The sequence below is a fragment of the Prunus avium genome, chromosome 7, assembly GCF_965620075.1.
Source record: "Prunus avium chromosome 7, drPruAviu1.hap1.1, whole genome shotgun sequence".
Lineage (NCBI taxonomy): Eukaryota > Viridiplantae > Streptophyta > Magnoliopsida > Rosales > Rosaceae > Prunus > Prunus avium.
Genome location: NC_142290.1, coordinates 38985881 through 39003293, shown reverse-complemented (window position 1 = coordinate 39003293; position 17413 = coordinate 38985881). Strand labels below are relative to the sequence as shown.

Here is a 17413-nt window from a genome sequence, read left to right as displayed (position 1 = left end):
TCAATAAATAGATTTGCAATTAAATTCAAATCAAATATGATAATTAATGTCCTACAAATCAATAACTTACCAGTTTTAGGAATTCATAATTTACCTTATTTATGTTTTAGGTGCATAACTGGAACAAAAAACAAAAAATAAAAAAAAGTAAATATCAATAAATTGAAATAGGCATATAATCTTATGTGGCGCAAAAGTCAAAAGGACTTGGATCAACAACAATTTCTGCGTGGATTGCACCCAAAATCTCTCCTCATAATTGGACTTATGCCAAATTTTCTATATAGAAAATGTTACGTTATTTATTTATTTACAAAATGAGATTTTATTTTATTTTTCTATTTATTATATTTTTCTATTTATTTATGTAAGCAATATTAAGCTTTAGGGCAATATACGGACTCTCATCTCAGTTAGTATAACTAGACATGGCAATATTGTACACGACTTGTTAACACGACACGAATTCGTACGAAAATTTCAGTATTCAGGTCCAAGTTATCAGGTCGTGTTGATAACAGGTTGACCCATTAGCCACCTGTTAAGCTAACGGGTCGTGTCGTGTCAATTCACGAATACTCAATAACCTATTAAGAGCATGGGTATTTTTGTAAATTTATATCTATTTCTTTTTTCTCATTCTCTTTCTTCTCTTTCATCTCTTCCTCCCTTATTCCCCCAACCCTCTCTCTCCTCCAACTCTCTCTCTCTCCTCCAACTCTCTCTCTCTCTCTCTCTCTCTCTCTCTCTCTAACCGTGCCACCCTCTCTCTCCTCCTCCTTTACAACTCAGCGATGAAGTCCTTGAAGATGTCCAGAGATTACCAAGGAATTGAAATCTTCTCAATTTGGCCTCAAGGTTGTAGTTTAGTTACAAACAATATTGTAGAGTTTTTTAAATCCTTAATGGATTAATCAAATTAAGTTAAATGACTTACTTTTTAATTGTTACGTTCTAATCATGTATGAAATTGGATTTTCTTTGTGGATGAAATTGGTCCTTTGTTTTGTTGGGTTTTTAGGAATCCAATAAAAAAAAGAAAAAGAAAAACCATAGTGATGTGGTTGCATTCTTGTTGAATTTTTTTTTCTTCAATTTTTTAAATTATAGATTGTATTATGTCAACCCGTTAAGAAAAATGTGTTGACACGAATATTGCCAACGTGACATGATTGCCAGGTCTAAGTATAACGATCATACCATTACATGGTGTTACAATTTATTTATTATACAACACTAATATTCATTTATTACTAATTTACCATTAAGTGTGACGTACCAATCTCGCCCTTCACCAACTAGAGTAATAGAATTTCTCCTCTTCTTCCACGAGAAAGACTCATGTTTCGTGACACATGATAAGAATTCCACGTAATAAAGAGTGATTAAATCGAAATAGCAAAATAATACAATCCTCATAGAAGCTGTTCTCCCTCTAGCCGTCGCATCGCAGCTTTTGTTTGTTATCATCTCACACGTGGCAATAATATACACACACAAACGGCAACACGCTCGCATACGCAATTAAGCATACATAATCTTTGGTTTGGTTTTCGACCGCTTCAAATATCCATCATTGTTCATATCGTCTTCCCTCCGTCTACATTAACATAATATTAAGACGATTTCCACACATATAGACGGAAACGGAGAGAAGCCAAGCAATTAGTAAAAAGAGAAGAAGAGAAAGCAGCAGCAGCAGCATTTTTAATGGCGGCGAGTACTGGTGGTGGAGTAGGAGCAGAGGACGTGGTGAGGAACAAGCAGGTGATTCTGAGAGACTATGTCTCCGGCTTCCCCAAAGAGTCTGACATGCAACTGACCACTGGCACAACCAAGCTGAAGCTTCCAGAAGGTTCCACCGCTGGGGTTTTGGTGAAGAACCTCTACCTCTCCTGCGACCCTTATATGAGAAACCGCATGACCAAGCGCGACCCTGGCGCCAGTTATATCGACTCCTTCAACGCCGGTTCGGTGAGTCGCCCAGTCTCTAACTTGTTAATTGTTTTGATAATGTTTGCCTACTTTATTTCCTTTCAAATTCAAATCAAGTTTGAATCTTTTTTAGCATTTCTCTCTTCTCTGAGTTGTACATCCGAAAAGAAACCCAGTCCCATTTTTTTGGGATCGGCAGTACAATTTTATCGTATTTGTTGATTTTTCGGGCTGTATGTTAATGATTATGTTATGTGTGAGAGAAAAATTATGATGATTTGTGGTTTGTTTGTGATGATATCAATTATCCTTCTTCTCTTGTTCGCGAAATTGTCTGCACTAGTCCATATCAGATATCCAATCCACACTTGAGTTATGTATGTTGTAACAAATGAACATCCAAGATCCAAGCTTTATTAGTATTATGCCATCGGATGGATGAGACGTTTATAAGTTACAACTCATACCCAGGCCAGGAGGCCAGGATAGTGTCTACTCAATGTTGTACCCTAGCATTTCTTACTTTAAAATTTTATCTCATTTGATATTGAAATCCTCTCTCTCAGCCTATAACTGGATATGGAGTCGCTAAAGTTTTGGAATCTGCTAATCCCAAGTTTAAGCAAGGCGACTTGGTTTGGGGGAGGACTGTGTGGGAAGAATACAGCACCATCACTGCAACAGACTCTCTCTTTAAGATTCACAACACTGATGTACCCCTCTCTTACTATACTGGAATTCTAGGTGTGCTACTTCTTTGAATAATTTACAAGCACCTGTCCACAATCTTTTATGTTGGGTACCAACCCGAGTCTACTGACACTAGTTAATTTTTATTTTTTTAGACTATTCTCATGCTAAAGTTAGAAGTGAACAGATTGTGTCAAAATCCTATTGTTTGTTGAATGGTATTTCCTCATGATGAAAGGATTTTTGTATATTTTCATCTCTAGTTGTATCCTCCCTGCACTGTGACCTCTACGATATTAAGTTGAATTGCTTTTGTTAATTCTCACACTACTCTTCATAAATTAGATTTTCAAAAACCAATGTACCACATTCCTTTTCAAGATTAGTAATGTGGTTTGCAGTTCGGGAATTTCTTTAGCATAAAGTGATTCTACTTCAATGGGTCATACAGTCATTTTCCTGCCTGGATCTGGAGCTCTGCCCTCTGCTTGAATGTGATGCTGTAGTGATCCATCCTAATTAGTTCAACCAAGTTTTCAGTAATATGGATTTGTAAATTGTGATGCATGATAAATCTGTTTGATGCTCAAGGATCATCTCATGTAGTTGCTTTGATGTATAGGTATGCCTGGAATGACTGCTTATGCTGGTTTTTATGAGGTTTGCTCTCCTAAGAAGGGAGAGACAGTGTATGTTTCAGCAGCATCTGGAGCAGTAGGTCAGCTTGTTGGCCAATTTGCAAAGTTGTCTGGTTGCTATGTTGTTGGTAGTGCTGGAACCAAAGAAAAGGTGAGTCATTGCAATTTATTGGTCAATGTCAACTTACATTTTAGTTGGAATTCTGTAGCTGTGACTCAAATTGGATGACAATGTTTGGCTTAGAAACAAATGTTTAGTGATGTGTGCCAAATTGTTGACTGGAAAAATTTAACAAATAAAGGGAACATGTTGAGAAGTACAAATATTGGTGCCAAATTCTTTATCCTCATAATAAAGTTTGTAAAATTCATTTAGTGTTATTCTTTAACCTGCTGCTTCATCTGATTGAAGAACTCTCGCTGGCAGAATGTCCAGATCATTGGACACAGCGTTAAGTGCTTCTTAATACATTACGGTCGAAAGTGCATCTATAAACTTTGATGGTGGTCATTGCTACATTTTCACTATTTCAGAATACTATTTGTTTACCCATTCATTCCATATTTTAATATAGAGATGTATAATATAGCATTTCTTTGAGTTAAGGTTGATCTGCTGAAGAAAAAGTTTGGGTTTGACGGCGCTTTCAATTATAAAGAAGAACCTGATTTGGATGCAGCTTTAAAAAGGTCAGTATTACAGGTGTATTAATCAAAATCCAGTTAAACTGTTTTTTTTTTAGTTATGTCCTACTTACAAATGGCAAGCCCTATAAAAGGCATTAGCAATCTCTAACAGACATCCTGATTTAATCCCCAATCCTGAAACAGAGAAAGAGAAAGTGAAATGTACATACAGTATGAGCATGTGGCTAGTGACATATTTATATAGAAACTCATGTCTCTGTCCTCTGACTGTATCTATTCCCTACTTTTGGGTGATTGCTTATATATGAACTAAATGTGTGCACTGACTGGCTTAACAGGTTCTTTCCTGAGGGCATCGATATATACTTTGAAAATGTTGGGGGAAAGATGCTTGATGCAGTGCTGCCGAACATGAGGGTCCACGGTCGGATTGCAGTTTGTGGGATGATATCACAGTACAACCTGGAGCAGCCGGAAGGGGTACATAATTTAATGTATCTGGTCATTAAACAGGTCCGCATGGAAGGTTTCCTGGTTTTTGATTACTATCATCTTTACGGGAAGTTTCTTGAAATGGTTTTGCCTGCCATAAAAGAAGGGAAGATAACATACGTGGAAGATGTAGTTGAAGGGCTTGAGAGCGCTCCAGCAGCTCTGATTGGGCTCTTTGCGGGGCGCAATGTAGGAAAGCAGGTGGTTCTAGTTTCCCCAGAATGACTTGATCAGACTCGACACTCTCCTCCATGCCTCTCTCTCTCTCTCTCTCTCTCTAGTCTGAACTGAAGCTTTCTTTCTTTCTTTAGCTTAGCCTAGCCTATATGGTAGAATCATCAACTACTGTAAATGCAAATGCAAGCAAATGCTTCTTCTCCATTTACAACTTTATACTCGTTCTACTTGTACAAGGTTTGTGGCGAAGCTTGTTTAATAAATGTTGTTGAACTTTTTTGATCTTTCAATCAATCCATGCAACTTGCAAGGGGGTTTTTTTTTTTTTCTTTTCTGTTTTTCTGTTTAAAATTAGGGCGGGTGGAACATTTTCTGCCCAAGTCAAGTTGGAAGAGGTCTCAATTTCCAATCCTGAAAGATTAAGAAAACCAAAAAAATGCATAGATGGATTTTCACAAGAGGCAATCGTGTCTGTCTGGTAGTAGATAGAAAGACTCGAAATCGGCAAAGTCGAAATGGAATGGATTATTCACACGTGTTATACGCACACGTCACACATAGACACAAAATCATAGAGCAGACCCATTGACATTGCTCGTATCGATTGGCACGCATACAACTTTGCAGACCCATTTACATTTAGAGAGAGAAGCCGCAGCAGAAGCTATTGGTAAAAGCTCAAGCAAATTGCAAATTGCAAGTTTCATAGCAGCAGCACAGGAAGTGATCATGAGGAACAAGCAGGTGATCCTGAGAGACAATGTCTCCGGCTTCCCCAAAGAATCTGACATGCAAGTGACCACTGGCAGTACAGAGCTGAAGCTTCCAGAAGGTTCTTCGAGTGGTGCGGTTTTGGTGAAGAACCTCTACTTGTCCTGCGATCCATATATGAGGGGCCGTATGACCAAGCGCCATCCCGGCGACAGTTATGTCAACTCCTTCAACCCCGGTTCGGTCAGTCTCTTCAACCTCGGTTCGGGATGATTTAATGATCTAAAACCAAAACCCTCTTCCTCTTGTATCTAAATATCTCTGCTTTATGCTGAGATTTATGCTAATCCTTTTCAATTTAAGATTTCTCTACTTTTAATGATAACACATTGATATATTGAATCTCTCGCAGCCTTTAACTGGATATGGAGTGGCTAAAGTTCTGGAATCTGGCGATCCCAAGTTTAAGCAAGGCGACTTCGTTTGGGGAATTACCGGGTGGGAAGAATATAGTGTCATCACTGCAACAGAGGCCCTGTTTAAGATTCACAACACCGATGTCCCTCTCTCTTATTATACTGGAATTCTGGGTATGCTGCTATTGCTATTTCCCCCCACTTTCACTTTTAAAAGTTCTCTCTTTTTGAAAATTGCTTCTGCTACAAGTAGCTAGCTTTCTGAAATCTATAATATTAGGTTGATACTTGATTATTATGAGTGTAAGTACACCGAAGCTCGTGAGGGCCTAATCCCTCGAATGCCTTTGGTACATAATTTCAATTTTTGTATGATTGTCATGCAGTAATTTACCTGCCTGGATCTGTAGGACCATTTTCTGCTTGAACTTGATCACAAAATAATCCATCCTAATAGATTTAAACCATTGTGAAACGTACTTTTCAGATATATATGTAAGGCTTAATTTGTAATGCAAGATATGTCCTGCTCGATGCCAAAGGCTCATCTAATGTGTTCTTTTTATATAGGTATGCCTGGAATAACTGCTTATGCTGGTTTTTATGAGGTTTGCTCTCCTAAGAAAGGAGAGACAGTCTACGTTTCAGCAGCATCTGGAGCAGTAGGTCAACTAGTTGGGCAATTTGCAAAGTTGTCGGGTTGCTATGTTGTTGGGAGTGCTGGAAGCAAAGAAAAGGTGAGTCATTGCAATTTAGTGGTCAATGTGGACTAGCATATTAGTTGGCAATTCATAGCTGTGATTCAGATTGTTTTTGTTTTAGAAACATGCACGTATATTAATGTTTGCCAAATTCTAAACCTGAAGTTAGTTAAAAAATAATAAAATACTTGGAAAATTAGAAGAGAACATCTTGTTCCTTGGTACAAATATTGGGGACCAGTCACTTTTATCATCACCATCAAGTGTGTTAAACTCGTTTAGTTTTATTCTTCAACATGCTGCACTCAATTGATATTCATCCAATGGGCAATGACTCTGATAGTGTCATTCTACAGCTTTCACTATTACACTGGAACTTTTTACACTTTTCTTTCCTTTCTTTTTGTAATATATATAAATATCGTTTCTGTCACTTAAGGTTGATTTGCTGAAGAACAAGTTTGGGTTTGACGAGGCTTTCAATTATAAAGAAGAACCTAACTTGGTTGCTGCTTTAAAAAGGTGAGCCTTATATAAATGTATTGCATCAGAATCGAGATTTTATTTAAAGCTTTGCCTTATGTCCGATAACGAGGAGGGTTTTCTTTGTCTATAATTTTCATCTGTTGGAGCTATATAGTCTTGGTGGTATGACCCCTCCTAGAAAGGTATAAAATGAACAAAGCAAAATAAATAAGGAGAGGCCTCCGTTATGTGCGGCTGTTGCTCCTCTTCCTATATTCCTTAATTTTGGTGTAAAATAAAGAAGGAAAGGTCTAAATGTATGATTTTTCTTAACAGGTATTTTCCTGAAGGCATCGATATATACTTTGAAAATGTTGGGGGTAAGATGCTTGATGCAGTGCTACTGAACATGAGGATCCATGGCCGAATAGCAGTTTGTGGGATGATCTCACAGTACAACCTTGAGCAACCAGAAGGTGTACATAATTTAACGTCTGTGATCTCTAAACAGCTCCGTATGGAAGGTTTTGTGGCTCCCAGTTACTATCATCTTTATGGGAAGTTTCTTGAAATGGTTGTGCCAGCCATAAATGAAGGGAAGATAACATATGTGGAAGATGTAGTTGAAGGCCTTGAGAACGCTCCAGCAGCTCTGGTTGGGCTCTTTGCCGGCCGCAATGTAGGAAAGCAGGTTGTTGTAGTTTCCCGAGAATGATCGAACCAACTCTATACCTCTGAACCTTAAGCTATATGGTGGTGTTATCTACTGTAAATGCAACTTATGCATTGAAATTAAACTGAAGCTTGTACAGGTTTGTGACAAGAATTGCTCTTGTACGTCATTCTGTTGACGAGAACTGTGTCTCCTTAATAAATGTTGTTTCAATCATATATGCAAAGAGTTGTAATTTCCTTTTGTTTGAATTATATATATGGTGGAATTTCCTTTGGTATGCCAAAGTTTGGGTCGATTATTCTCCTCTACTCCGTAGCATTGTCACTTGTGGGCTGTCATTGAGGGGTGTCCATCCTTAACAATACCAAGAACAAAATCATTAGTCGGCAAAGACAAACAAGAAGGAGGATTAGTGCATCTAGTTTACAAGGACGGCAATGTGCCAATGACTAACAAGAAAGGATTGGATTGGATTTGATGATGATGTATGTACTCACGTCATCATTGGACTGAATTTCTTGTTTGATTTTTGGCGTAGGCGCCGATGTCGTCCATATTACTAAGGATTCAGCGAAGTCGAAACTGGAGTAGATGGATGGATGAATGGATGATGTTTCGGCACGTGTGGTCGTACGCACACAAACAGAGAGAGAGAAGACTCTTGGTTTCAGACCAGACGAGATCACTAGAACCACACAAACAAACAAGACTTATAGCAAACACTCTCTATAAATACTCCTTCAAAATTCAAATGACGAAGCAGCAGCTACATTCATAATTCATTATTGGCAACTCACTCTGTCTGCATTCATTATAGTAAAGCAACTAGTAAAGCAATTAATAAATCAATGGCGAGTGAGGAGGGAGTGATCAAGATCATAAGGAACAAGCAGGTGATTCTGAGGGACTACGTGTCTGGCTTCCCCAAAGAATCCGACATGCAAGTGGTGAGCAGCGGCACTATAAAGTTGAAGCTTCCAGAAGGTTGTGAGGGGGTTTTGGTGAAGAACTTCTACTTGTCGTGCGATCCTTACGTGAAGGGACGCATGACCAAGCGCGATCCTGGCTCCCGTTATCTCGATTCCTTTAACCCTGGTTCGGTCAGTCTCTCTGCTCTGCTTTTCTCTGCTTTTTTTTTATAACACATGACATCATAACTGATTGAGATTGTTGGCTGTGCAGCCTATAAGCGGATATGGAGTGGGTAAAGTGTTGGAATCTGGAGATCCCAAGTTTAAGGAAGGCGACTTGGTTTGGGGAATTACCGGGTGGGAAGAATACAGTCTCATCACTGGCACTGCAACTCAGTCTTTGTTTAAGATTCACAACACCCACGACGCCCCTCTCTCTTACTATACTGGAATTCTTGGTATATTATTATTATGCTAATGATGCTATAGGCTATAACTGCTGCTTCTGCTATCATCTCAGGTAGTTGCTTTTTTATGTATAGGTATGCCTGGAATGACTGCTTATGCTGGTTTTTATGAGGTTTGCTCTCCTAAGAAGGGAGAGACAGTGTTCGTTTCAGCAGCATCTGGAGCAGTAGGTCAGCTTGTTGGCCAGTTTGCAAAGCTCTCTGGTTGCTATGTTGTTGGTAGTGCTGGAACCAAACAAAAGGTCACTAATCCTTCCTTAGCTTATCTGCTTAGCTGCTTTCTCTTTTATTCAACAATTCTCTGTCTATAATTATAATACTATTTCTGTGAGTTAAGGTTGATTTGCTGAAGTACAAGTTTGGTTTTGACGAGGCTTTCAACTATAAAGACGAACCTGACCTTGATGCAGCTTTGAAAAGGCCAGTATCACATTAATTAGTGCTTGTTGCTCCTCTTTCTATATATATATTCCATTATTTTGGTGTAAAATAAACATCTAAAAAATGTATGATCTTTGTTAACATAACAGGTACTTCCCTGAAGGAATCGATATATACTTTGATAATGTTGGGGGAAAGATGCTTGATGCAGTGCTACTAAACATGAAGATGAATGGCCAAATTGCAGCTTGTGGGATGATCTCACAGTACAACCTGGAGCAGCCTGAAGGTGTACACAATTTATTGTCTCTGATCATGAAACAAGTCCACTTGAAGGGCTTCCTGGTTTTCAATTACTATCACCTTTACGGAAAGTTTCTTGAAACGGTTCTGCCTGCCATAAAAGAAGGGAAGATCACCTACGTGGAAGATGTAGCTGAAGGCCTATAGAGCGCTCCAGCTGCTCTGATCGGGCTCTTTGCAGGCCGCAATGTCGGAAAGCAGGTGGTTGTAGTTTCCCGAGAGTGACTTTCATCACACTGGGGAAATCTTAAGCTTTTGCTTGGTTGCTATATGGCAAAATTAAGATTATTGTGAAGTGTAATTTGAGGCATATAATTACATTTGCACTTGGTTTGTACAAGTGTTTGTAAGCTTGTTGTGGCTGTTTATAAGTTTGTTTGAAGGGGGTGTGCTGTTGTTCCCTGCCTGCCTGAATTAATGTTGTCTGATTGACTTAATAAGATGCTTGCTAATTAACATATACATATAGCTTTCGTTAAGTATCCTTCAAATAAGCTTTTTAGAGGGGCACTCTTGTAGGGCTCACGCCGCATTATATTTAACTGTTAAAAAGTAATGCACACTTGTACTTTGAATAATAAAGAAAAATCTTGAATAATACAGAATAATCTAGAAAAATTGAGAGAAGTAGACAAGTTAAAGTCATTAGAAATATCATACTAATTATATAATGTATTATAACTAGAAAAATCTAGAATAAGAAGGAAAATTGTGGCTAAAAATGACTTTGAAAAAGTCAATTGCATGAGCAACCGACTTTTAGCCTCTCAATGCAATCAAGCTAAAAAACTACAACTGTCCAACTCTTGCCATCAGCCAACTCAAGTATTAAAACCTTGTACTTTTCCTATTTCAATCAATAAAATAAAACTACTTTGTTACTTTTTCAAAAGTTTATCTTCTCAAGTCAAGCTATTATCCTAAAAACTACCAACCATTCTCTAAACCTCTTCTCCCTTAAACTAACATTAACTAATCCAAATTGTCTATTTTTTAGATAATCATTCAAAGATTATCTCTACAAAATAGTATAGCCGATCGGCTTGTTCTGGCTGGTTATAAGCTTGTTTAAAGGGAGTGTGTTGTTGTTCCCCTTTTCTCTTCTTTTTTTTAAATAAATAGTATAGCCGATCGGCTATACCGGGGTCCTTTTTTAATTAATCGTATAGCCGAGCGGCTATACTTCGGTACTTTTTCTAAATTAAGTCGTATCGCCGGGCGGCTATACTTGGGTACTTTTTAAAATAAATAGTATAGCCAATCGGCTATACTGCTGTGTCTTTTAAATAAATAGTGTCGCCGGGCGGCTATACCTAGGTCAATATTTTTAAATAATAAGTACAGCCGGGCGTTCCCTTTTTTTTTTAAATAATAGTACAGTCGATCGGCTATACTGGGTTCCCATTTTTTAAAGATAATAGTACAGCCGCGCGGCTATACTGAGGCCCTTTTTAAAAATTAATAGTACAGCCGAACGGCTATACTCGGGTGCTTTTTATAAAAAAATAATAGCAAAGCCAGGCGGCTATACCTGGGTCCTTTTTTTTTTAATTACTTGTATAGCCGAACGGCTGTACTTGGTTCTTTTTGAAAAAAAATAAATATTATAGCCGTGAGGCTGTATCTGGGTCCTTTATAAAAAAAATTAATAGTATAGCCGGCCCAGCTATACTGGGTTCCTTTTTTTTTATTTTTAATTATAAATAAATAGTATAGCTGCCCGGTTAATTTCCCTGCCTGAATAAATGTTGTGTGATTGACTTAATAAGATGCTAGCATATATAATAGTATATTTCTGTTGGAATTAAAGGGTGTGCTGTCTCTTGTGTCAAACAAGAGATGAATTTTAATGATGGGAACAATGTAATGTAATTAGAATAGAAGCCCCAAGAGTCGAAGAAGATAGCTTACTTGCTCTGCATTCTGCAAGTTTCCTTTTTCTTTTTCTTTCTCTTTCTTTGGGTTAAGCAAAAGCTTGCTACGACGTTATGCAATTTCTCTTAATTAATGTTGTATAAATGCAAATGCTAAACAGAGAACAACAAAACGTGACGAATAGTTAGCAATGGCATTGACGAGTAGTGATGAGGAAGTGAGTAACAAACAAGTGTTATTGATTATCAGTGGGAATCCAAAAGAGTCAAACATGTACGTGACCACGAGCAAGATCAAGTTGAAGCTGCCACAAGGCTCCACCGGGGTTCCGGTCAAGAATCTCTACTTCCAGGAGGTATTGATATTTACTTTGAGAGTTTTCGGGGAAAGATGCTGGATGCAGTGCTACTCAACATGAGGTTCCGAGGGCGCATAGCTGCATGTGGGATGATCTCACAGTTCAATGGTAGCAACACTGAAGGTGTACAAAATTTGATGTACATGATCGGGGAATCGGGTGCGCATGGAAGGCTTCATTGTTGCCGATCACTTCCACCTTTATCCAAAGTTCCTGAACTTGGTTATCTCCTACATCAAACAAGGCAAAATGGTTTATGTGGAAGACATTGCTCAAGGCCTTGACAATGCCCCTCGTTGGCCTCTTCTCCGGATGCAATACCGGAAAGCAACTTGTCTTAGTTTCACCGGAATGACATTGACGACATTGACAACACCGCAACTTGTCTTACCTCATGTCCTTGAACAAATTATCTATTTCCATACTCTCTCTCTCTCTCTCTCTCTCTCTCTCTCTCTCTCTCTCTCTCTCTCTCTATATATATATATAAATTCATGCTGAATGCCGAATGCTTAGTGCATATGTTTTCTTCTCGACATAGTTTCTGAACATAGCCCAAGGCCTGGACTCTGGAGAGAGTGGCCCTGCAGCTCTGGTCGGCCTCTTCAAACTTCTCAGGTCGCAATGTTGGAAAACATTAAACAGGTGCTCGCAGTTTCTCCTGAATCACTGGCTCTGCTGTACATATACATCTCCATACCACAAAGCTCGTCGAAAAAAAAAAAAAAAAAGATTACCCAGGTGTAGATCTTCTTCCGAGCTTGTTTATTGTAATGCAAAGAAACAAGTTCCGTTGAGACTACATATCATGAAATTAAATAAATAAAGATCCTAGCGGAGGAAGTAGTAGTACTAGTCTGATTGTGCCCCTCGGTCAATATGTACGTACAAAATTGTGCACCTTGCACACATTTATAACTCACTCAAGTTTCCTAGTCAAAATCTGCCAACTAAAACTACAGAGGAAAAGAGTATCCGCGGAGGTGTTTGGAATCCACACCTGACTCACGCACCAGCGCAATTCGTCCAGTTCGTGCCACCTGCAAAACGCACAAACATTACCAGAATTATTCATACATCAAAGCAAGAATCAAACAAAACAAACAGCCAAAAACTAACCAAGAAGTCACCGAAAAAGGTGGGAAAACAAACATTCCAGGTTGTAGTGAAAGCCAAGACTCATAATGCAACCCAACCTTATCAAAAAATTCGAAACTCTACTAAGTTTGCAGTACAGACCTCACAAATGCCATAGGGCTCTAACAACCTCTGCAGTGCAACCATCTTGTTCAGGTCTCCCGTAAGCTGAACCAAAGCAAATTGATCAATAAGATCAGCACCAAGTTACCAACAGCAAACAAATATAAATCTTATTGAAGAAACCAAGAACATGAGAAGGCCACAGCCCAATTTAGAGATTAACGGTTGGACTTCATGCCTTATTAACCCTACCACTTCAAGTAAAGCAACTGTGGAAGAATGAGATTTGGCTCTAACAATGTAAAATGACCCCTTACCCCACCCCACAGACACCATCTTGAGGTAATACATAGCATGTCTATTCTCTTTAACACATGCAATTCACGTTGGGTCATGGCATTCAGGTGTATTCCCCTAATTGTATATAGGAAAAGGGCATATTCACCTCAAGGGTTATTGTGTGGTCAGAAACGTCAACAGCCTTGGCCCTAAAAATGTTGCCAATATCAAGCACATCTCTTCGAGCAACAGCATTCGCAGCAATTTTTATCAACATCAATTCCCGCTCAGCAAATGGCAAGTTGGTAAGATCTTGAACCTGAAAAGTCATCCGACATCAACAAAGTTAGAATTTGCAGAAATCTGTTAGGTTCACAACTTACATCAAGGACTGTATTCTTAACATAACCAGACTTACGATAATATTAGTCTTGTGGATGCTGAACTTATGAAACATAAAAATTAAAAAATAAATCCATAACAAGAGCACAAGGAAGAAAGGTCCAAAACTATCACTCTCAGAAGTTAAGGGTGCAAAGAAGTTATGAAGCCAAGATGAGCTATCTGAGTGCTGGACTGCTGGGTATGGATCCTCCCCCACCCTTTTATACCTTTCTCTTTCTATGCTGGGTTTGGATTCTTTATCTCTTTTCTCCTCTTTTATATCCAAGAGCGATTTATTAAGTTGCGGGGAGACAACAACAGACTGGTAATACTTCATGCTCTTTGGCTTTCAACCATCATTTACAAATAACAATGACTTTGAAAGAAGGGGAGGTTACAATCAGGTGATTCAGGTCAAAACGTGAATACAAGACCAAGAATACGTGGTGCAGAGCACGCAACTCATGCATATACAATATTTGCATTAACCAAATAGCATTAAATTTACTCATTGCATTAATCACAATTCACAAGTGATGAGAACGAATCAATTTTACTTTAACATATTAAACAAATGCATTCCTTGTAATAGTTAAGCATTCTCACATCATGAATATTGACAAGCTTATAAAGCTGCTGCACCAACTTGCTAATTGATTCATCTGTACCAGGAACAACAGTAGTAATGCGAGAGAGCCCCTCAACTTCCGCATGGCCGACAGCTAAACTCTGGAAACAAGAAACCAGCTCAATTAAACAGATGCCTAAAACTTCTACCTCAACAGAAGACAAAGGAGGGAATAACAGCAGAAGGAAACCTATATCTGATATTTCCAAAGGATTCTTAAGTCTAAAATTCGACCAAGACTTGATTAATTATTCCAGGTCTAAAAATAAAGATGGTGTATCAGAAGATAACAATGGTCAGAAGAAATATACCTGAATGTTATAACCCCTTCGAGCAAAAACTCCGGTAACAATGTAAAGAACCCCAGGAACGTCATTTACAAGCATGGATAAAGTGTGTGATTGAAGTCCACTAGTCTGAAAAGAGTAGCTCAACAAAAAATAAATCATCAACTATGATGAAATTTTAGGGAAATAAACATATAAGATCTTAATTTCATAAAAAGCCTTTAGTGATGAGCTCTTCTCAAAGAAAACTATTATGCACGAGGCAGAAGTTCAGTCCATGTATTCGTCATACAACATATTCAGGGACCACATCCTAGTGCTAAATTGGTAAATCCAACTATCTGTCTAAATCTAGTTGGTTCAGTTTTTGCAATGACACACCACGCTTAAAAAATAAACTTAATGTTTGTGGAATATATTTGGTTCCACTATCTGTTCAAATGCAGACTGGCAATCACTCATTAGTTAGTTTCCTTTTCAAATGTAAATCACATCAGTCTCTGATACGAAGTGAAGATAACAACTCATTAATCACTTTTTTCTATTAAACTCCCTATCAGCTTCCAACTATTTGAACACAACTCATTGATTGTGATATGGTATATGACTTGAATCCCATTAAAAGAGAGAAAACCCAAAAAATAAATCTTATCAATAATAAGATTACTTACATCTTCGTCATTGAGAACACCCCAATGAGCATCAAGAACTTGATTGACAGTAAAGGTATCAGACGGCTCCACGGGATAAACATCACCCTTCATGAACAAATATATATAGATCAATCTATGAGTCAATAATGATTTTCCGTCACATAAAAAAGGATAGAATACATCACTGTTTCAAGATAAAAGTGGAATGATTGCATTCAAAGATGGCTCCTTCGTAAGATTTAAATGGGCTACTGATGAACTTTCACAATGAATCTTGCATTATGGAAGACCTTATGATTAAACAGTTCTATTTATTATGAAGTACATGTGTAAAAAGAGTCCAAAAGTCCCCATTTATTAATAATTCCAATCTGTCTAAATCTCATCAAATTGAAAGATGCACACGAAACCAAAAAAACAGAGTAAAGTAGATGTTTTTGATGAGGGCTAAATAAATGCAAGGCTGAAGAAGCAAATACCCCAGAAGATATATCAGATTCAGCATTAGCTAATCTGTTTTCATCCCCCACAAGAGCATTAACAGGAACTGTTCTCTCAAGATCTGGATATGAAGCTGCTGAATATCGCCAAAATGGAGCAGATGCACCCAGCTTTTCCCTCCTCAAGGCAATCTACAGGCAAGAACAAGTAAAGACATTGACAAATGAAATACATCATTAAAAGACTATTAATATGATATGCTAGAAGGAGAAGAAAAACGACTAGAATTCCATTGATGCTCTATTAATTTGACACCTTTCCGGTTCTTGCAACTTCTTTGATCCCGAACCTGCTAAAATTTCTTTGCAGAGCAACCATCTTCCCAGGATCTCCTGTCACCTAGATGATTAAAAAAAAAAAGTAACTTGGTAAAATCAATGTATACATGCTCAGTCCTGGAAATAAAGGAAGAAGTACGAATATTCACTAGCTCTCATCGAAAGGCCTACCAATCATTACCTCGATAGTTACCGAGTGTTCTGAGATATCCACAATTTTTGCTCTAAAGATATTCACTAACCACTTTATCTGGGGAAACAGAAACAAAACAAAAAACCTTGAGGAAAACAAGCTAATGTTGAATATCAAATATATAGCAGGGATGGCTCTGTAACTACCTCGGCACGGTAACTTGGATCGGCATTAACTTTTATAAGCATTAGTTCACGTTCTACCTGCGGCTCATTGGAGAGATCTTCAACCTACCCATCACATTGTAAAAGATGTTAAAAAAAAACTGAAAAATCAGTAAGGAAAACAAAAAAATGCAGAGTAATCAACAACTCAAAAAAAAAAAAAAAACAACGTTGGTTAATTGTAAGAGGTTCATCAATGAATGATAAAGAAGAGTTAGAAAATCTTCAATGATTTGGCTTAAGAATATTACCATGAGAACATTGACAAGCTTGTTAAGCTGCTCAATCACTTGGCGTAACACCGTTTCGGTTCCAGAGACGACTATAGTGAAGAGTGCTTTGTCCTTATTTAGACCCACGGCCAACGACTCGATGTTGTACCCCCTCCTCGCAAACACCCCTGCTATCCGATTTATCATTCCACTTTCATCCCCAACGAATACTGAAATCGCGTGCCTTCTTACCCTGCTTCATTCATTGTAAGTAATTTAATCTAATAAAAAAATAAATCAACTAATCGAATCGAATGAATGATCATTAATTATTAATCTAATCTAATTAGTTATAGAATTGCATGCATACTTGGAGAGGCTGGCTGAAGGAGGAGAGCCGTTTGAAGAGAAGGCTTTATCTGCGATTTTCTGATCGAAGCTTCTAGCAGGGACGGCGAGTTGCTGCTTATTGCGCTCATAGCTGTGGCTTATTGATCTCCAAGTACCACCTGAACCCGTCGAAGGAAACGCTAGAGAATCAGAGAACCCTAAGGCTAGAGGAGGATGCTCCGACGAAAACGAAGACAGTTTCGGAGAGGGATGAGCTGAAGAAATGGTCGCCGCCAATGCCATTGAGAGAGAGAGAGAGAGACAGAAACAGAGACAGAGAAATGGGAATGAAATGAAAGAGCTGTTACTAGTTTAGCTTACCACCACTTCCCAATAACGACGCCGGCTGTTTCTAGTAAATTAGATTGACGATAATACCCTTGGGTAGCCAAGTCAGATT

General features: G+C 38.3%; 3 protein-coding genes and 1 pseudogene across 5 annotated transcripts; 3 read left to right on the top strand and 1 right to left on the bottom strand.

Moving 5' to 3' along the window:
* The first annotated feature begins 1548 nt into the window (after positions 1-1548).
* LOC110756907 (2-alkenal reductase (NADP(+)-dependent)-like) lies at positions 1549-4870 on the top strand. Its single transcript, XM_021958396.2, has 5 exons — positions 1549-1974; positions 2502-2679; positions 3248-3414; positions 3871-3953; positions 4250-4870. The coding sequence occupies exons 1-5, from the start codon at positions 1711-1713 to the stop codon at positions 4626-4628; spliced, it is 1071 nt and encodes a 356-aa protein (XP_021814088.1). The 5' UTR covers positions 1549-1710; the 3' UTR covers positions 4629-4870.
* Positions 4871-5118: 248 nt separating this feature from the next.
* LOC110756892 (2-alkenal reductase (NADP(+)-dependent)) lies at positions 5119-7800 on the top strand. Its single transcript, XM_021958377.2, has 5 exons — positions 5119-5534; positions 5704-5881; positions 6278-6444; positions 6848-6930; positions 7210-7800. The coding sequence occupies exons 1-5, from the start codon at positions 5310-5312 to the stop codon at positions 7586-7588; spliced, it is 1032 nt and encodes a 343-aa protein (XP_021814069.2). The 5' UTR covers positions 5119-5309; the 3' UTR covers positions 7589-7800.
* Positions 7801-7931: 131 nt separating this feature from the next.
* On the top strand, positions 7932-12335 carry LOC110756908 (2-alkenal reductase (NADP(+)-dependent)-like; annotated as a pseudogene). The gene is made up of 6 exons (XR_015825733.1): positions 7932-8649; positions 8732-8918; positions 9003-9169; positions 9265-9347; positions 9458-9530; positions 11901-12335. The product of XR_015825733.1 is annotated as a 2-alkenal reductase (NADP(+)-dependent)-like (transcript).
* A 253-nt stretch (positions 12336-12588) lies between these two features.
* On the bottom strand, positions 12589-17401 carry LOC110756914 (ACT domain-containing small subunit of acetolactate synthase protein). Of its 2 annotated transcripts, none has more exons than XM_088244363.1 (12): positions 16994-17401; positions 16663-16879; positions 16394-16477; positions 16236-16304; positions 16032-16115; positions 15755-15907; positions 15294-15380; positions 14647-14751; positions 14314-14436; positions 13490-13642; positions 13084-13149; positions 12589-12884 (listed from the first exon to the last, which is right to left on the bottom strand). In XM_088244363.1, the coding sequence occupies exons 1-12, from the start codon at positions 17254-17256 to the stop codon at positions 12801-12803; spliced, it is 1488 nt and encodes a 495-aa protein (XP_088100489.1). In that variant the 5' UTR covers positions 17257-17401; the 3' UTR covers positions 12589-12800. The 2 variants fall into 2 exon arrangements, with proteins under 2 accessions (XP_088100489.1, XP_021814097.1); XM_021958405.2 differs by having other exon boundaries at positions 16663-16876.
* Between the last annotated feature and the right edge of the window lie 12 nt (positions 17402-17413).